Here is a 21,050-nt window from a genome sequence, read left to right as displayed (position 1 = left end):
AACTAGAAAATGGGAGTTAGTGACTAGGAAGTCAGTAAAGGGGTCGGGGGGTTCGAATCCCGACTCCGCCCTGTGTGGGCGGAGCTTGCATGTTCTCCCTGTGCTTGAGAGGTTTCCTCCAGGTACACCTGTGTCTTCCTGCAGTCCAAAGACATGCCTCGTAGGCATTTCCAACTTGAGTCCAGTCAGAACTCTGCGATGTCAGTGTAATATTATGTACACACACACACACACACACACACACAGACAGTGCAGCTCTCCTCAATGAACCCTATGTGCATAATTTGTATAATCTTCATTTGTAATGAAGTCTATGAGCACAACCTCTCCAAGCCATTTTCTCTCTCTCTGTGTGTGTGTGTGTGTGTGTGTGTGTGTGTGCACGTTATCTCTCATGCACAGACTTTAGTCACTGGTGCTTATTTGCATATCAGGCCGTGTTGCTGCACATTAATTGGTCACCTTTGTTGTAACTGCTCACCTTGGAATGTCAAAACTCTTAAGAGGTGTGAGATCTCTCTCTCTTACACACACACACACACACACACACACACACACATGGGGTACAGATGGCATCATCTTTTGCCCGACATGTGTGGTTGATGCCCTCAGAGTATGCTGGAGTGTGATTGGCTGCAGCTGTATCCATGACAACGGCATTTAGAAATATTGCAAGTGATACAACTGTGAACCGATTTACGGATTTGTGTGTGTGTGTGTGTGTGTGTGTGTGTGTGTGTGTGTGTGTGTGAGAACTAGATCATGTTCATAGGCAGTATTGGCTGGGAAAAGAGGGAATTACACTGCAAGATGTCAAAGGGAGGAGGGACTGGGGAAATGAGTGTATGTGTGAGAGAGAAAAAAGAGAAATAAATGAGAAGTGAGGGAGAATAACTACAAAAAGAGGAAGAAAGACAAAGAGGTAGAGGATGTGAATGGGATGGAGGACAAAAAAAAATGGTGTGTACTGTATGTGAAAGAAGGAGAAAAGAGTCAACGAAATATATTTCTCGCTTGATCAGTTTCTGAACCTGTAACCACGCCGGCACGCCATCATCACCACCAGCCGATAAAATCGATTTCTCCGCCCAGCAGCACTCCTGGTGAGGTCCTTCCACTGACGTTATTACTCCAGCTCGATGTAGCTACGCTTATACACAACTCTAACGTTAAAGGAAAACTTTACCCTGAATGATTTTTGCTTTGTCTCTTGTCTCCGCCCCTTCTCCTCCCAGTGACGGCTGGGCGGACCGTTATGACGTGACTGACGGGTACGTGCGTGAGGCAGCAGGTGGGATCACAATAAAACTGCGATCCTTGGACGTGAAGTGGTTCGACGATTACTACTTAAAATTACGTCCTGACAACAATCTGCGCAATCCGTGGTTCCCGGAGTTCTGGCAGCATCGCTTCAACTGCAGACTAAAGGGTCATCCTCAGGAGAACCCTGACTACAACCGGACCTGTAGCAGTGAGTACACACACACACACACACACACACACACTCACATACACAAGCTATTTTTCTTTCACTTTGTTGTAGACATAACAGCCAGGTTTTCCTCTCATAGTCCGACTGATTACCCCCCGTGTACACGATCTATCTAACACACACAATGATGTACAGTATGCGTACACACTAGCTACGGAGCCATTGTTATGCTAGTAGAATCAGAAAGACGTGGGCAGGTGGAGGTGGGGGATGAGACTCATCGCATCTCTTGGCAAAGAGGTTCACTTATTTGTCTATGTATTCCTGAATATATTTACACATTAATGGAGGAGAGACAGCTTTTCATGTGATAATCACTGCCTCAGCCTATTTCGACTAAAAACCCTTATCAATAATCACACACCTGCCCAAGCACAGCTCTCACTTAGCTCAAAACCACTTTTAGTAGCCTACCCTTTTTCCAACCACATCGCGGTAAACTAATTTACAAACGACCGAAACGCAACTTAACCCAAACATACTGCAATACAATCAGAGTAAACTCAGAAAACTTTTCTGTTTAAAGTTTAACACGAACCTGCCTGGCCCAAACCAGTCAGATTCATCAAAAACCAATTTAATAACCTTTTTATTTTATTTTATTGCAAACCCTGTTCAATAATCGACAGTTGACTTAAACCCAGTTCAATAACACAAATTCAACCCCAGTTCAATAACCCAAAGTCAAAACTAGTTCAATAATCCAAACTCAAACATAGCTCAATACCCCAAACTGAAAACGAGTTTAATAACCCAAACTCAACCCCAGTTCAATAATCCAAACTCAAACATAGCTCAATAACCCAAACTCAAAACTAGCTCAATAGCAGACTCAACCCCAGTTCAATATATCAAACTGAAGCCTAGTTTAATAACCCAAACTCAAAACTAGCTCAATAACCCAAACTGAAGCCTAGTTTAATAACCCAAACTGAAGCCTAGTTTAATAACCTAAACTCAAAACTAGCTCAATAACCCAAACTGAAGCCTAGTTTAATAACCCAAACTGAAGCCTAGTTTAATAACCCAAACTAAAGCCTAGTTTAATAACCCAAACTCAAAACTAGCTCAATAACTCAAACCAAAGCCTAGTTTAATAACTCAAACCAAAGCCTAGTTTAATAACTCAAACCAAAGCCTAGTTTAATAACCCAAACTAAAGCCTAGTTTAATAACCCAAACTAAAGCCTAGTTTAATAACCCAAACCAAAGCCTAGTTTAATAACCCAAACTCAACCCCAGTTCCTTAAACAAATAACTAACATAGAACTAGCCCAGACTCATCTCAGGAACTCACAGCTGGTTAAACCCAAGTCAGCAACCCAAAGTTCTTATAACGTTTTGGTTTGATAATTCAGCAATCCAAAATAATAATGCAAACCCAGCACAAATTCCTTTAATCCACAGTGGGACCAAAACATTTATACTAACTCACAACTGGCACAAACACAGCTCATTCACTCAAACCCATTTCACTTCCCAGCCTGATTTAAATAACCCACAGAGTCAAACCGTCCGCAATCATCTCCAAAACCCATGCCAATAAATTAGAATGAACCCAAACACCTTTTCAGTAAATGAGAAATGGCCCAAGCCACTCTCATTCAAGCTGCAATCAGCTCAGATCCATTTTAGCCATAATTAACCCACGATTCACCCAAACTCAAACCCATTTCCACAGCTGATAATTAGAATGAGTTTAAACTCACTTCAGTGAACCATAATGGACCCAAACACGTTTCAGACCCGGTCCAAAACGTTTCCAACGACATGTCTGGCCAAAACCCTTTAAACTAGATCAACAATTGTATACCTGCCTCAAAAACCTCAATTAAGAACAAATAACATGTCTCCAAAGACCTGTCTATTCACACCCCAGATCCGACTACACCGCGCCGGATTACGCTCTTTTATTCTTCATTTAGTGATTCCTTTTTCACCAAAACCAGTCTGTTACACGTAGCGTGCCTGGCCATTCTGTTCCCTTAACTCCTCTGCCCTCATTGCCCCTCTTTCTATGATATTCCTTTCTTCCTTAACATTCTCTCTCTCCTCCTCTGATTCTTTTCCGTTTCATTCTCCATTCATACCCGAAGCACACGACTGTTCACGCGTCACATGAAAGCCGCACGGTTTCAAATAGCTCCATTTCAATAAGAAAAGAAGAGGGGGATATGAATGAAACGCAATTTGTGACCGCCAGTGAATTACTGAATTTTGGTTTGAATGAAAGTGTGTGAGTGTGTGTGTGTGTGTGAGAGAGAGAGAGAGAGAGAGAGAGAGGTAGGTGTTCTGAGGTTAAACTCCAGGATTGTTCTGATGTAGTGGATGAGGTTGGGAAGGAGGAGAGTGTATCAGGACTTTGATACACACACTTACTCGACACTCATACTCCTACACACTGAGCTGCAGTAGTCTACCCTGCTATCTTGAGGGCAACTCATGCATCATATACGTATATGTTTCAATGATATGGAAACAGGAGATGCCGTGAATGAGTGTGTTTTGAAAGCCGTAGCTGGAATTACAGTCATTGAGTTCATACACAAGAGTCTTGGAGGTCACTGGTATTCGTGTTTGGATGTATATGTTCACAGATTCTGTAGCTACCATGTTAAGCTGAGAGAATAGTTGATATGCTTGATTTTGTGGTCAGATCTCCCTTCAGTGGAGAGCTGCACCAGGACGAAATTCTCTCATTATTCATTATTATTATTAGGTGGAAAAAAGAAATTGGTAAGAAGGAATTACTGATGTGACATTGATCTGACAGGTGCTATAATTGGGTATATATATATATATATATGGGTATTTTGGTGGGGTGCAAATAAAATATCCCTGACTAATGACTCAGAAGAAGGACCTGAACATTTAATTACTATAGCAGCTGCATTTAATTTCAATGTTCAAGGCTGTATTAAGCACCAGGTTTGTCAGGAAAATCAAATGAACACCAAAGCCTTTGATCGGTTACAGCTTACAAATGTATGTATTTCCAGTGAATGCTAAATACTGAATATTTTTTTTATCCAAAGTGACACTTGTCAAATGAATGGAATTACAATCCAAGCAGTGAGCTATTAAAGCAGAGCAGAATTTCAACTGAGGTAGATACTTCACTCGCTGTCTCACAGACGTCTGTCCTTCCTTCTGTGTCTTCGTCCCGTCTAGAGCGAGATTCGCTTCGGCAGCAGTACGCTCAGGACACTAAGATGGGTTTTGTAATAAATGCGATCTACAGCATGGCGTATGGGCTTCATATGATGCAGAGAGCTCTCTGTCCTGGTATGGCGGGACTCTGTGATGCCATGCGGCCAATCGACGGTTCCAAACTGCTCGAGTTTCTCATGAAGACCAACTTCACAGGCGTCAATGGAGAGAACATCTACTTCGATGAGAACGGAGATTCGCCGGGAAGGTACGAAGAGCATTCAGTCAGTCAGTAGGTCAGACGCTGAGTCAATTCAGTCTAACTCAGTTACCTCAGTCAGTAACCGAGTCAGACATCCAGCGAGTCGGTCAGTAACCGAGTCAGACATCCAGCGAGTCGGTCATTAACTGAGTCAGAGATCCAGCGAGTCGGTCATTAACCGAGTCAGAGATCCAGCGAGTCGGTCAGTAACCGAGTCAGATATCCAACGAGTCGGTCAGTAACCGAGTCAGACATCCAGCGAGTCGGTCAGTAACCGAGTCAGACATCCAGCGAGTCGGTCAGTAACCGAGTCAGACATCCAGCGAGTCGGTCGGTAACCGAGTCAGACATCCAGCGAGTCGGTCAGTAACCGAGTCAGACATCCAGCGAGTCGGTCAGTAACCGAATCAGACATCCAGCGAGTCGGTCAGTAACCGAGTCAGACATCCAGCGAGTCGGTCAGTAACTGAGTCAGATATCCAGCGAGTCGGTCAGTAACTGAGTCAGACATCCAGCGAGTCGGTCAGTAACTGAGTCAGATATCCAACGAGTCGGTCAGTACCGAGTCAGACATCCAGCGAGTCGGTCATTAACCGAGTCAGAGATCCAGCGAGTCGGTCGGTAACCGAGTCAGATATCCAGCGAGTCGGTCGGTAACCGAGTCAGACATCCAGCGAGTCGGTCGGTAACCGAGTCAGACATCCAGCGAGTCGGTCGGTAACCGAGTCAGACATCCAGCGAGTCGGTCAGTAACCGAGTCAGACATCCAGCGAGTCGGTCAGTAACCGAGTCAGACATCCAGCGAGTCGGTCAGTAACCGAGTCAGACATCCAGCGAGTCGGTCAGTAACTGAGTCAGACATCCAGCGAGTCGGTCAGTAACTGAGTCAGATATCCAACGAGTCGGTCAGTAACTGAGTCAGACATCCAGTGAGTCGGTCAGTAACTGAGTCAGACATCCAGTGAGTCGGTCAGTAACCGAATCAGACATCCAGCGAGTCAGTCAGTAACTGGATCAGTCATTCAGTCGCTCAGTCAGTCACTAGGTTAATCAGTCAGTCGGTCTTTTGGTCAGTCACTCAGTCAGTTAAGCTATATAAGTGTGTGTGTGTGTGTGTGTGTGTGTGTGTGTGTGTGTAGTTATGTGATCATGAACTTTAAGAAGATGGGGAAAGACTATTACGACTACACTAACGTGGGCAGCTGGGACAACAGCGGCCTGCAGATAGACGATGACGAAATCTGGCCGAACAAAGACAGCATCATTAAGTCGGTCTGCAGCGAGCCCTGCGATAAAGGACAGATCAAGGTCAGTGTCTCCCACACAACGAACACTTTCCCCTGTCTTATACTAACCACGTTATTCTCTATGTTGACTTGTATCACAGTTTAAACACCAGAATCACCAGAAAAAAACTCAACCCCATTTAACACCTCCCTTCACTAACCACACCCCAATTAGCCCCACCCATAACGAGCTACTTCACTGACCCTGACTTTACTAAGCCTGCCCCTCATATAACCCTACACGTTAGTAGTTCAGCTCTTCCTTCCTTCAGGTTCCGCTGTAGCTGACTCTCTCATTGTCATTGGGACTGAAAGCCTACATCATTATTCTAATTTAGTGCGGCAATCCAGGTGGTGTAAGATGAACAAATGTTGCTCAGGGTTGAAGAAAAATCCTGAAAGGAGGCTGGTGTTGGACAGAAAGGGAGAGAAGGAAGTTAGAGTTTTCTTTCCCAGTGGACTTTAACACAGTGGCAGAATTAGTGAAATGTCACTGTGTGCCTTAATGACATTTCTCTAAGTGGTTACAAAATGTCAGCTTTAAGTTCGACCTTGATTTATCACACATTAAATGGACTGATGAGTTCCAGCAGGCCTGCAGTGATTCACTTCGCTAAGCTCATTTAACACTTTCAGAGGTGACAAATTGGATGAAACTTTTTTTTTTTTACATTTAGTCCAGCTTCAACCTGTAATTGGCTTCAGGGCTCCTTAATTAATCAGGAGCTCATGGAGAACCCTGGTCTGTTTACTGTTGCATTGAAGCACATGCATGCATTTGCTGTATCTATCTATCTATCTATCTATCCATCTATCTATCTATCTATCTATCTATCTATCTATCCATCTATCCATCGTGCACTCCACTAATATTGTCACCCTTGGTAAATATGAGCAAAGAAGGCTGTGAAAAATTGTCTTTACTGTTTAACCTTTTGATCTTTTGTTAAAAAAATTCACAAAAATACTCTTCACTCATGGATATCAAACAATCGCAAACACAACACAGGTTTATCCAAAAAAAAATCTTTGTTAAATATAGGTGTGCAACAATTATTGACACCCTTTTAGTCAGTACTTTGCGCTACCTCGCTTTGCTGAGATAACAGCTGAGTCTTCTCCTATAACGCCTGATGAGGTTGGAGAATACATGGCGAGGGATCTGAGACTGTTCCTCCATACAGGATCTCTCCAGATCCTTCACATTTTGAGGTCCAGTTCACACCACAGGTTTTCTATGGGGTTCAGGTCAGGGGACTGGGATGGTCATGGCAGGACCTTGATTTTGTGGTCAGTAAACCATTTTTGTGTTGATTTTGATGTATGTTTTGGATCATTGTCCTGGAAGATCCAACCACGACCCATTCGAAGCTTTCTGGCAGAGGAAGTCAGGTTTTCATTTAATATCTGTTGATATTTGATAGAGTCCATGATGCCATGTATCCTAACAAAATGTCCAGGTCCTCTGTCAGAAAAACATCCCCAAAACATTAAAGATCCACCACTATATTTAACCGTGGGCATGAGGTACTTTTCCATACGGCTACTTCTCTGTGTGCGCCAAAACCACCTCTGGTGTTCATCTCCAAAAAGCTCTATTTTGGTTGCATCTGACCATAGAACCCGATCCCATTTGAAGTTCCAGTAGTGTCTGGCAAACTGAAGACGCTCGAGTTTGTTTTTGGATGAGAGTAGAGGCTTTTTTCTTGAAACCCTTCCAAACAACTTGTGGTGATGTAGGAGACTTCGGGTTGTAGTTTTGGAGACTTTCTGACCCCAAGACGCAACTAACGTCTGCAATTCTCCAGCTGTGATCCTTGGAAATTTTTTCTCCACTCGAATCGTCCTCTTCACAGTGCGTTGAGACGATATAGACACACGTCCAATTCCAGGTTGATTCATAACATTTCCAGTTGACTGGAACTTCTTAATTATTGCCCTGATGGTGGGAATGAGCATTTTCAATGCTTGTGCTATTTTCTTGTAGACACTTCCCATTTTGTGAAGCTCAACAACCTTTTGCCGCACATCACAGCTATATTCCTCGCTCTTACCCATTGTTATCAATGAATAAGGGAATTTGGTCTATGTGTTACCTCATATTTGTACGCCTGTGAAACAGGAAGTCATGGTTGAACAGTTTCCTGTCCCTAGTTACCACCCAGGTGTACTAAAAAATGTAAAATATCAATGAGAATATACATCATATATTTTTTTCTCATATGAATTCATAAGGGTGCCAATAATTGTTGCACACATATTTAACAAAGATTTTTTTTTGGATAAACATCTATGTATATATCTATCTATCTTCATTATCTCTATCCTTTTAGTCCCATTCTGTAAACCTTATTGGCAAGCCGCCTTAAAAAATGCGTAGTGCTCCTCCTATTCGTGTCTGCATCTGTCTCCCCGTCTCACTGTCTTTCTCACCGTCTCCGTAGGTGATCCGTAAGGGCGAGGTGAGCTGCTGCTGGACGTGCACCCCCTGTAAGGAAAACGAGTTTGTGTTTGATGAGTACACATGCCGAGCCTGCGAACTCGGATCCTGGCCTACTGATGACCTCACAGGTACGGACACAGACAGACGGCCAGTAACGAGTGACGAATTAAAGTCAACAAAATGCCGGGGATTTGTTTGAATTTCGCTGACATTTCTACCCTAAGGGGCGTGGTTTCTTCCAGGATGACCCCGCCCCATGCACGATGGCTCGCTGAATGCTTTGATGAGGATGAAAAGAATGTAAATAACAGGCTTTGTTTTTCGCAGTCACCGTATTGTGCTGTGTTTTCATTTACTACGTGAGTGAAGTGTGTGTGCAGGTCTGAAGAATCTGTCCTCCTATACTGGGACATATTTGACTTGGCTGGTACACGTACGTGGACGCCATCCTGCAGCCATGTTTCTGTCCTCATACGAGACAAGTATTTCAACATGTACAGCATGTATATAGTGATGTAGCGAATTAAAAGTATGATACACTCGATATATATACTCGCTTAGCTCCCACGTGCACACGTTACGATTTCATGACCTCAGATTAACGAAGTGGGTTCATGACGTTGTGCGCATAATTAGCTAAGCTATAACAAAATAAAACGCAAAAAGATACCGAACACAATCCGTATGATTTAAGTTCAACCGAATTTCCGTGATTAATCCGACTGTCACATGGAGGACTATTCACGCAGCCGTATATCAGCGATATACTAGACTAATGTTAGATGCCGATGCTTGCCATCATCTCGTTCCTATATCGTCATGGTAGACTTTCGTTCAATTGCTAAGGAGTTAATCGCTTCCTGCTTGTATGGTACACAGTATCACATTTAACAGCAAAGTAAAAAAAAAACAGTCCGCATTTTCTATCCCGAATATTCCCGCCCCGCCCCGCCCCGCCCCGCTTCTACTCAAGAAATCTCAGAGGCGTGAACTACACCACGGAGAATTGAATCATCTGAATGTGGAGCAACGTACACTGCCGCGTAACCCGACTCTGAATACGAGTAACTCTCCCAGTGTAAGCACTGAGTTAAGTCTTGGACTCTGAATAAAGGCGTGTGTGTGTCTCTGTCTCTCAACATACAGAGAGAAAGAAGCTCTCTGTCTAAGTGCGTAAATCAGATTAGTGAAGTAATCTGTCCGGGTAGGTGTTTATCTGCATGGCTGGGTGTGTTGTGGTGTATTTGTGTGAAATAGACAATGAGAGAGAGAGAGAGAGAGAGACAGGACAGCTTGTAAACAAATTGCTTTCGCGTCTCTTGGAGGCAAATTGTTTCATTTCACCGTGTGATTTTTCATTAGCCGTTTAATAAGGAGATGAATACACGAAGACGTGACATCTGTCGAGGCAGTTAATAAAGCAGAGATGCCTTCAGACAGACGGATTTTGTTCAGCTTACAAGATTTCACATTCAGGTTTCGACGGGTTTTCATTTTCGTTCCGAGCGTCATTGCTTCACTTCATTTTGCTTCACTGAAGTGATGAATAATTACACAGTCCGAGAGAGAGAGAGAGAGACAATGAGAGAGACAGACAGAGCGACAGGTCCTACGTTTGGATATTTATGGTTTCTTCCTTATCAAGTGTAATAAGAACAGGAATAAATAACAACAATAAGCAGCAATAGGTTAATAATGAATAATTCATGAGGTTGATGAATAATTAATTAGCGCACTGTTACACTGCAGAACTTATTCGCATTCATACTGCAGAGTTTTTAATATTAACGAAGAGCAACACCGCCACAAGCATCTTTCTCTGTCTCTCCGTCTCTCACCGCTTCAGTCTTACTCTCCCCAGTCTTTTTCTCTCTCTCTCTCTCTCTCTCTCTCTCTCTCCTTTCTCTCTCTGTGTATGTCTCAATCTAAATTCCTCTCTCACTGAACAAGTGAACGGTGTCGAGGGCATTACTACGGATACCGTGATTCCTAAATAAAGAGTAAAAGGCATGCTGTTAGGGGAAAATAAAAACATTTACGGCGTAAACGTGAAGCGGCCCGACGTGAAGCACGTCCTAAAGTGTTTTATTCCTCTTATACGATTGCATTTATTTATTTATTTATTTATTTATTTATTTATTTATTTCTTAACACCGTCCCATTGCACGTTTTATCCGTGGCATAAATGCTTTTATGGAAAAGACAGCTAAGATAAATCGATGAACGTGTTCCTGTCGTACGTGCTTTGATCAGGGTTGCCAGATCTGCGCGACAAAAGCATCCCGACAGCCCAGGCACTATACGAAGACTTCAAATGTATGAGGAGGAGAACCTGTTCTCGTACGGCGGTTTCGTATCTTAACGCTCGAGGGGGTTTCAAGCAGAATGCCGGCTGATTGCACCTAAAAACAGACACGGACACATCTGTGTACATCTGGCCCTCTATCTCTCATCTTATCTATGCGTCTCAGTCTCAGTTTTTCTCTTTCCTTTCCTTTCTATGCCTTGTTGACTGACGTCTCCATCTGCCTCTCTTTCTCGATCTCTCAGTATGTCCTTATACAGCTTCCTCTGTTTGTTTGTTTGTTTGTTTGTTTATTTATTTATTTCCTACACTCTCTGCTCCGCTCCGCTCTGTTCTGCATGTCTGCTTCTCTTCTCTACTTCCTGTCTCCTTCTCTGTATTTTGGTATGTACGTACGCACTACTGTGCCGCCCCGTCATTATAATAGTGAAATAAATCATAAATAATAGACAACTTGTCAACGCTCGAGATCTCAGGCAGTGACGGACTGTCACATCTTTCGCAGTGTGTACCGCTTGTGCGTCCTTCCCCAGAGGAAGAAGTGTTAACATTTGGCTATGAAAATAAGCGAGTGCAGCTCTGTATCGATCTCTCATGGTAAACACAGTCTCTCGCTGAGCCTGTAGCTGCTCATCTGTCAGACAGTTCATACGCTCTGTTTAGGGTGCGTAACCCGGCTCTGAATACACAGAACTTTCCCCATTGTAAATATTGACATAACTTTTGGACACTGGTTATGGAATAAATCAATAATCCTTGCGGTTTCTTCTTACGCTCTCTGCAGGTTGCGACCCGATCCCGGTCGAGTATCTGCACTGGGGCGACCCGGAGCCGATCGCGGCGGTGGTTTTCTCCTGCCTCGGTCTCCTCGTCACGTTCTTCGTGGCTGCCGTGTTCGTGGTGTACCGTGACACGCCCGTGGTGAAGTCGTCAAGCCGTGAGCTCTGCTACGTCATCCTGTTCGGGATCGGCCTGGGCTACGTCTGCACCTTCTGCCTGGTCTCTAAACCTCGCATCATTTCCTGTTTCCTGCAGCGCATTGGCGTCAGCCTGGCGCCCGCCCTGAGCTACTCGGCTCTCGTCACCAAGACCAACCGCATCGCTCGCATCCTGGCAGGCAGCAAGAAGAAAATCTGCACCAAGAAGCCACGCTTCGTGAGCTCGTGCGCCCAGCTAGCCATTTCCTCCTTCCTGGTCCTGGTGCAGCTCGGCATCATCGTCACGCTGCTCGTCCTGGAGCCACCGGACGTCGTCTTCCACCATCCGTCCATCCGAGAGGTCAAGCTCATCTGCAACACTAGCAACCTGGGCGTGGTCGCGCCGCTCGGCTACAACAGCGTGCTCATTCTCAGCTGCACCTTCTACGCGTTCAAGACGCGCAACGTGCCGGCGAACTTTAACGAAGCCAAGCACGTGGCGTTCACCATGTACACCACGTGTGTCATCTGGCTGGCGTTCGTACCCATCTACTTCGGCTCGGACTACAAGATTGTCACGACGTGTTTCTCCGTGAGCCTGAGCGGCACTGTAGCGCTCAGCTGCATGTTTGCACCGAAGGTCTACGTCATCCTGGCCAAGCCTGAGCGTAACGTGCGGAGCGCCTTCACCACTTCTACAGCCGTGCGCATGCATGTGGGGCGGGGCAAAAGTACACCGCCGCCCACCAGCAGCCTAGCCAACTTGTGGAAGAGACGCCCCTCATCCGGGGACACGCTCAGGTTAGACACTATATATGTGTGTGTGTCTGTGTGTGTGTGTGTGTGTGTGTGTGTGTGTGTGTGTGCAGCATTCCAGTAAGTGCTCTGCCACTCGAGTTAACCTGTAATGTGATTACACTAATAAATGTGTAGGACACACACACACAAAATTAAGTGCCCATCAAAATACAGTCGTTTATTAGAGCTTTAGATAAAAATAGATAGATGGACAGACAGAGAGAGAGAGAGAGAGAGAGAGAGAGACAGAAACACAGAGAACAGATGGTGAGACATATGTGATTGTGTTCTTGTGACCTACATGTTGTATAGTTTTGGACACAGCGGACCGATAACCATAAGGCTGTTCTGTTCTGTGACGTCTCTGATTGGTTACTCGTTTCAGTATCAGTATCACTGTCTGTGGGGGGAAAAAAAACAACAACGACATCCTACAAACAATAACGTGTAAATAAATGACGAGATGTGACGAGTTTGTCTCGAGAACTGAATTAACGGAAGACGACACGAACCGTAGATATCATGATCAGAACGAAGTCGCGCTATTTTTGAGATACCGGATGCGGTCAAATTCGCCGTAACGTTATTCTATAGACGCCGCCCTGTATTTTTCGCGAGCTTTAAGGGCTTCTCGGTTATGTCCATCCGTGGGGGACAAAGTTCTACATAGAGAACCCTTACAGCGGGTTGAGGAGGCTAAGATAACTTAATTATCCTGTGGATGACTGCATCAAGAGCCCTTGAAGAATGACCTCTGAAATGAAACAGGAAGTAGAACACGAGTCGGTTTCCTGTCGCTTAGGGTTTTTGAGCATTCTGTTTCCAACGAGAAGTAAAAATGAGGGAAAGGGCAACTCCGATAAGAGCGAGAGAGAGAGCTGTGCGGACGAGAGAAAAGTGAACGAATTGACAAAAGAACCCTTGTCTGAGTCAGCGTTAGTTTAGATCAATGTGGGAGATCTCATTAATGGAAAAGAGTCCACGTTTGTTTTCAATTTCCTTCACTGTCTCTTTATGTATCAGCACTCTTCTGCTCATCTCTCTCTCTCTCTCTCTCTCTCTCGCAGCCTCTATGGCACTTTCTCTCTCTTTACAGCGGTTCAAATGTTTTCAAGCACTCAATCAACACTACATGATAAAATCCACATGTTCATAATGAGATAAGTCGTAACTAACGAGGCTAATTAACCCCAAAGGAAGCAGAGGGATAGAGAGAGAGAGAGAGAGAGATAAATAAATATAGCCCTATCATTGCATTTGCAGCTCCACGGCAATTCATTCAAATAAATGATCATGACCTTTTCCTAAACCCAGAAGAATAAAAACAAGACACGTGGATTTAAAAAAAAAAACCACACACATCCGTGAATCAAGCAACTATGAAATATCCTCGTGTCTCAGTCAATCTGCTTAACACAACTTGAAAAATATCGATGGATAGACGGATGAATAATGTTCCCAATATGTCAACTCTTTCTTATTTCTTCTCATATTGTTAGGCAGGTGTCTCGAACCCCCGACTTCAGTTAAACTTCTATTACGTGCCCTAGACTCAACCGAAACACGTAACCATAACAACGATAACGTAAACAGTTTACGTCCCGTCAGTATGTCTTCTTTTAATTACACACACGCTTCGTCTACAGCAGGTGGAAATGTTTTACTAAAAAGACAAAACACCAGAGCAAAACAACATTCACCTAGCCGTAACCATAGCAACAGTCATAATATGTGAGGGGGGAAAGGCGCCAGCTAGATGCGTCCCAGTAGCGGGAATTAGTGTACACGACAGCACTACTGAATACTCGATTCTGATTGGTCAGAAAGGGTTGATTCATTTTCTATAACAGCAGCTGTGACAGTAGTGCAGGTTTATATCAATGTGCTCGTTCTAATACGTTGCTGTTCCTATGGTAACGGCTTACACAGGGGACTTGTATGGCGAACACTCCAAAAACACAGGAGAAAAACATGTGTAATTATTCATATGGGTTTATTTATGTGCTGTGGAAGTTAGACAAGCTTTATTATCTTTAAGACAGAGAAAATAAAAGAGAGGCTGGTAAGGGGAATGATGTTCCACAACATTAAATGTAACTGTAAATGGGTAAAAAGTACAATGTGTCATTCGTCAATGTAGTTAAAAAATTGTTATTGCTGGCAAATTGCTGTGGTATAAGAGGAATAAAACACTTCGGGACGTGCCGTTATAGGAAAATAATCAACTTTGGGGTGATGAAAGAAACTCTGCTTCACACTGGGTTGCATCAGACTACTCTATCGTTGATTATTTTCCCATAACAGCACTACACCCAAGTGTTTCATTCCTTACAAAATTCCTGCCTCATCCTTTATTTCCTGATATTGGAACTCACTGTTAGCTTTGTTTGTTTCTCTTGTTTCCGTTTTTTGTTTTTTTTTTAATGAATAATTTGTTTGTATGTTTGTTTTCCTTGCTTTTTGCAGCTCTAACGGTAAATCTGTGACGTGGGCTCAGACGGAGCGCAACTCCAAAGGTGGCCACTTGTGGCAGCGTCTCTCCTTCCACATCAAAAAGCGCGAGAACAACCAGACGGCCGTGATCAAGCCTTTCTCCAAGGCGTCGGAGGATGTCACGCCTGAAAGCGCTACCGATAAAATGCTATACGAAGTCGCAGAGAGCGAGGAGCGATATCCGATCACGTATCGGCCTCAGACTCCGTCACCAATCAGCACCGTGAGTCAGAGGACGGGAGAAGTTCTAGGGCGGAGCCAAGGCCCTGATGATGAACAGATCATCAGCGTTTCCTCATACGTCAGCCAATCGTCCCGTAGAGAAAGCGGATCGTGTGCTGGAGCGATAGGAGCTGGTGGGGGCGTGGTTGTGAGCGGAGCCGTGGGAATTAGGGGCGGAGTCTCTAGCTCATCCCAGGGCTCGCTAATGGAGCAAATCAGCTGCGTTGTGAACCGTTTCACAGCTAATATCAGTGAACTCAACAGCTTGATGCTCTCAAGTTCACCTCAGCACTCTTCAAAAGTCCCGGCCCCTTACTTCCTGTCCCGAGACATGTCCATGCCTGCCACCATGACGACCTATGCTGAAATTCAACCCCTTCCACCTGTGGAGTCAAACGGGGGCCGTCCACCCACTTCCTGCCCCCTCGGCGGTCCTTCGGGCGTTAAAGAGAAGATTTTGGAAACGACCGTACACGAGTCCCAGGCTTCGAAAGGAGACATGGAGGAAATTCTCGCGCTAACGCCACCCTCGCCGTTTAGAGATTCTGTGGCGTCAGGAAGCATCTCGAATTCTCCTGCATCTGGATCGTCACCCAAATACGACTGCTTGGTACTGAGGCACTACAGCCAGAGCTCCTCGTCCTTATAAGGACCTTGGATGCAAGAAAGTGGCGAGAATATTAATTCGAGACATAAGAGAACGGTTTTCTGGTGTGTGTGTTTACATGTTGTCGCTGTTGAATTTGGCAAACAGCCAGAGCTCCTCGTCCTTAAGAGGACTGTAGAGACAGAGCACAGGAAATGAGCGAACGAGGGTTGAAACAATAATAAAAGCTGATGATTGATGAATAACAGCATCTTAGAGAGGATAGAAGGACCTTAGAGGTGAGGAAAGGAGAAGGAATGATGGGAATATTCAGATGAGATCTGATGGAGGGTAAAATCGCTAAAAATCAGTGAATAACGATGTCCCAGAGGATGTAATACAAACAAACACAAGTGCAGAAGTAGAGCCAGTGCTCTAGACTCAGGCAAGAGGGGTGGTGTGATATCGAAATGATGAATAATATCTTGGAAGAAGAGATACGAGGCAACTTATGATCTTAAAAAAAAAAAAAAAGAGGGAACAAGGGTGCCGTTGTACAGATGAAAAGATATGTAGGAAATGAAACTTGTATATCCTGAAGGAAATATACAGGGCTTGATGGAGGGATGAAAGTAATATAAAGGAAATACAGGATGGAAGGAAGTAAGAAGGGAAATAAAGAGGAAGGAGTTGAGCAAAGGGAGGGAGTGGCAAATGGAGAAATAGCAGAGACAACAGAAGAGAAAGAAAGGAAGAAAGAAGGGAGAGAGAGAGAATGTGAGAAAAGCAGACAGAAAATTGAAGAACATTGAGAGACAAAACATGGGAAGTACAGGATGAAAGTGTGAGAGTAAAAGGAGAAAGAGAAAACGAGAAGAAAAATAATGGTGCGAGAAAGCAATGAGACAAAAAGTGAGTGTGCACATGCACTCTGTGGAACACTGATCGGTCGGCTCGGCTGTGAAGCCCGTTATGACGTCATGACGTGGCAGATGGAATTCAAATAGACGGACGTTTCCATCTTTCAATATGTTTTCATCTTTCAAAATGAATTTTAAAAAGTGCCTTGCAAGCACTGTAATAACGGCTTCCTGGACATGGTAAGGACATCTGAGTGGGTTTTACTGTCCGATTTAGCCAAGAAATGAAGAGACGTCGAAATCGTTGTCCTTAGAAGGACCCTAGAGACAGAATGGATAGAACAAGAACGCGGATAATACTTTAAAGAAGTAAGAAAAGTATAAAAGTGATGAATAACTCCTTTCTAGAGTAGACATGAGGAACTCTTTACCGTCTTTACACGAAAGATAATGAGACGAATATGAGCATTTGGTCTCGCATGGGTACAGCTTCAGTGACTGGAAAAGATGTAGGATGTGTAATAAGGAATTCTCAAAGAGAGTAGAGAGGGTAAAAGAAGGAAGCAGGTGTAGGACTATTAATTAAAGGAAATATATGCGAAAGGTGAAATATACCAGTGCTGAGTGGATGAATAATGGCATCCTTGTTCCCCAAAGTACTAGTAAACCTACTCTGCACATGTACAGTATGATGGAATTCCTTAAGGTCTAATTGTGTACCTTTGATGACTTACCTTTCATCCCATAGGTCGTGGGTACACGAGTAGCTGGTTTGTGTGTCTAAAGCGCTGAACTACGGCCATTTCATTTCGATCAATCAGATTAGTCGACTCTGGTGCGGCAAATCATTGGTTCGGTCCGCTGAAATACTCGCCATTTGACGACCCCCGCTAGAGATCCTCAAACTAAAGATATATAAACAGATTTGAAGGTAACACCCACCCCAATAAGGTCCACATTAGAACCTTTATTTCTGAGAATGCTGTGATTGTTGAATAAATGGTTTACTAGAGCGAGGCTGTCAATTCCAATCCGTCGATGAGGCTATGCTTGAGCTAGCACAGAGGAGAAAGTGTGGAAATACTCATTTGAGACATAAGAAAGATGTGTAATGCTGAAATGGATGAATAACAGCATACTAGACAAGACAATAATACAAATACAAATACCACCTGAATTCCTCATCCTTAAAAGGACCTTAGAACATGAGATGGAGAATGGGGACGACGAGAAACAAAGGCTGTAATGCTGAAATGTATTGAGAATAGCTTCTGAGATGGAATACAAGAGCCTCCCTTGTCCTTAGGATGACTGAAAATAGGACGAGTGTCACAGACGTACAGTGTTTATTGTGCGTGTTTACATGTTTTCACTGTTAAAGTACACCTGGCCAAACGTAGAGGCTACTGAAGCGTCTTAAAGCATCAAGACTTTCTACGGACATGTGACATAAAATAATGGGTTTTTTTTTTTTCGTTGTTTTGTTTGGTAGTGGCCTTAAATATACACGGCTCTCATCTAATTAGAGATATTTTTATGAACTGTTTACTCTGTGCGTGCGTGCGTGTGCGTGCGTGTGTGCGTATGGGATAATGGGTACCAGAAAATTGACAGTGATATGAGGACTGTCCATCCAAAGCTGGCATCAGGCATGGAGTTTAGAAAGGGCTGAGAAACTCTTAAAACTGGAAAGTGTGTTTAAAATGCACACACACACACACACACACACACACACACATATGGACAATTTAAAAATAAGAACTTGAGTTCGAGGACCTGACCTAACAGACTCTGCAAAAAGTGCTGTTTAATTTCTTGCAAAATCCTGTAAATATCCACCAAATTGTCATCTTTTATTTGTTCCCATTTTCTACTTTCCGTTCTAATTTTTCTCTTCTTCTTTTTCTCTTTTTTTCTTTCTCTAACCATCTATTTTCCTGTGCTTTCCAAACACCCAGGATGTTCAATTCTAAATTAATGATTGTGATGATTTTTTTTTTTTCTGTGAACCTTGAATAGCGTGGGACCAAATTTCTCGTACCTCTGTGTCTGCTCTTTATTTAGCGGTGTTTGTTTTCGCCGAACTGAACACAATACTAGTGAATCAAATACTAGTGAACCTAACGGTGTAATCTACTGGAGTGTTAAGATAATGATTGTCGCAATGAATCAGATTAATAAATCTATTCAGTTGAGATTGTCCCAGTGAACCACGTGAATGAATCGATTAATTTGAGATTGTCCCGGTGAATCAGATGAATGAATCGATTCAATTGAGATAGTCCCAGTTGATCGCATGAATGAACTGATTCATTCGAGATTGTCACAACGAATCAGATGAAGGAATCGATTCATTTGAGAATGTCACATTGAATCAAGTGAAGGAATCGATTCATTTGAGATCGTCCCAGTGAACCAGGTGAATTAATCAACTCGTTTGAGATTGTCACACAATGAACGGATGAATAAATTGATTCATTTGCTAGCTGTTTAGCTAATGATAATCAACAGAGTAATAATTCACAGCATTTTATTCAAATGTTAATGCTCCCTGTAACACGCAGTTTCGTTCATAAAGGGCTTTTAGCACAACAAAATCCACTTTACCCAAAAACACACCATGAAAATCGCAAAAATCTACATACATACAAAAGGCACGGTAAGAGAAAACTTTATAAAATTTTTTGTTTGCCTCATGAAAACCTCAAGAAAATATCTAGATTGGAATCTAAACGAATGATCAAACATGCAAAAATTTAAAAGATGTCATTTCTTACAGATCACACATACCACATGTACCGATAATGAATATGACACTATTCAGATAGCTAGTTGTTATACAGTATAATGAATAGAAAATGACTAGTTTGTAGTGCCAAAGGAGCTTATTTCATAAAATATTGACGTCAAATGTTTCTATGTTGACAACACTGTATTGCTTTTTATAAAAAAAAAAAAAAGTTTTTAAAAATACAGAAAAATGTAATATATACTAAATATTCCAGATGTAAAGCAATACTACAGTGAACACACACACAAAGTACCGAGAAATGCACTGAATTTGATTCCTATATTAATTTTAGCTGAATGTGGGTCACACATAAAATACTATTAAATGTAATAACATGTGTAGTAAACACAATGTACCTCATTTGAACACTACTGCAAAAGTGTATTTTTTTTTTTGCATCAAAAGAAACGATAAAGAGACGTGATGAATATTTAAGGTGGGACTAAGGTAAAAATTAAATTTCAAATAATTTTGTATGTTGGAATTAATTGGGGGAGCTTATTAAAATTTTTAATCATTTTCAATTCAAGAGCTGTATAAAAGATTAGAAATATTTATAATAAGAGATTTTATAGTGAAATAATTAGGAATTACAATCCCTCATGGTGTGCAAATAAATAAATAAATAAATCATGTAAAATGAACTTAAAACCTATATATATTATATAAGAAATGAAATTACAATATAATTAATTTGCCTGTAATTAAAGACCTCAGTTGTTCTATTTAAAATGTTCACATTTTTATTTATTAAATGAAAATATTAAATGAAAAAGTAGAGTAAAATAAAATACCGCTTTAGCCCTACGTGTTTGACATAAAAAATTCTTTTTTAATTTTTTAAATTTTTTTTAAAGATCTCTCAGAAACTTCTCGTCTTAGGTTTTTCACGTAGCTCGTGTGAATTGTCGTTTACATTTTGTTATTAGAGAAAATATTTATTAGTTGATATGTGGAAAGAAAATTGGGGTAATAGAATACAATATCTGATCTTTTATTCAAAATATACACGAGAAAATGAGAATAGTACACTCGTGTACCAAAAATCTGAGTGTACTCCTAAGTTTTTAATTCGATCAGTTATCAAAAACACATAGTGCTCGGTCTTCTACTTGGAAGAATCCGCTATTTAAAAATGAGCTGTGTAAATCCATAAAATGGAAAGTTAGTTAAAGGTGAAACGTAAAACGAACATCTTATATACTACATAAAGGATGGAATATTGTTGGAGAAATATTATTTACATTTGAGTAACACATTCATTTTTTTGGTACCTGATCAAAATCGATCATCGGTAGTGGGCTCAAAAGTTTAAACTTTGAATCCCAGCCCGTAACACACACTTCTCAACTTGTGCTGTGTAAATGAAGCTGTAAGTGCTTAATTGATTATTATTATTATTATTGTTGTTCTTATTATTATTATTATTTATTTTTTTTAGTAAA

The 21,050-nt window shown here is 42.3% G+C and overlaps 1 protein-coding gene across 1 annotated transcript in view; it reads left to right on the top strand.

Annotated features, from left to right (window-relative positions):
• The window catches only part of grm5b (glutamate receptor, metabotropic 5b), a 49,591-nt gene extending 30,038 nt beyond the window's left edge, over positions 1-19,553 (top strand). Inside the window, exons 4-9 of the mRNA XM_053647040.1 lie at positions 1,236-1,471; positions 4,664-4,910; positions 6,044-6,212; positions 8,635-8,761; positions 11,723-12,656; positions 15,120-19,553. Of these exons, the coding sequence (XP_053503015.1) occupies positions 1,236-1,471; positions 4,664-4,910; positions 6,044-6,212; positions 8,635-8,761; positions 11,723-12,656; positions 15,120-16,017 (2,611 nt within the window). The 3' untranslated portion in view covers positions 16,018-19,553. The remainder of the gene's footprint in view (positions 1-1,235; positions 1,472-4,663; positions 4,911-6,043; positions 6,213-8,634; positions 8,762-11,722; positions 12,657-15,119) is intronic.
• The last annotated feature ends 1,497 nt before the right edge of the window (positions 19,554-21,050 follow it).

This window comes from Ictalurus furcatus, chromosome 17, assembly GCF_023375685.1.
Source record: "Ictalurus furcatus strain D&B chromosome 17, Billie_1.0, whole genome shotgun sequence".
NCBI lineage: Eukaryota > Metazoa > Chordata > Actinopteri > Siluriformes > Ictaluridae > Ictalurus > Ictalurus furcatus.
This window is presented reverse-complemented; position numbering and strand designations above follow the sequence as displayed.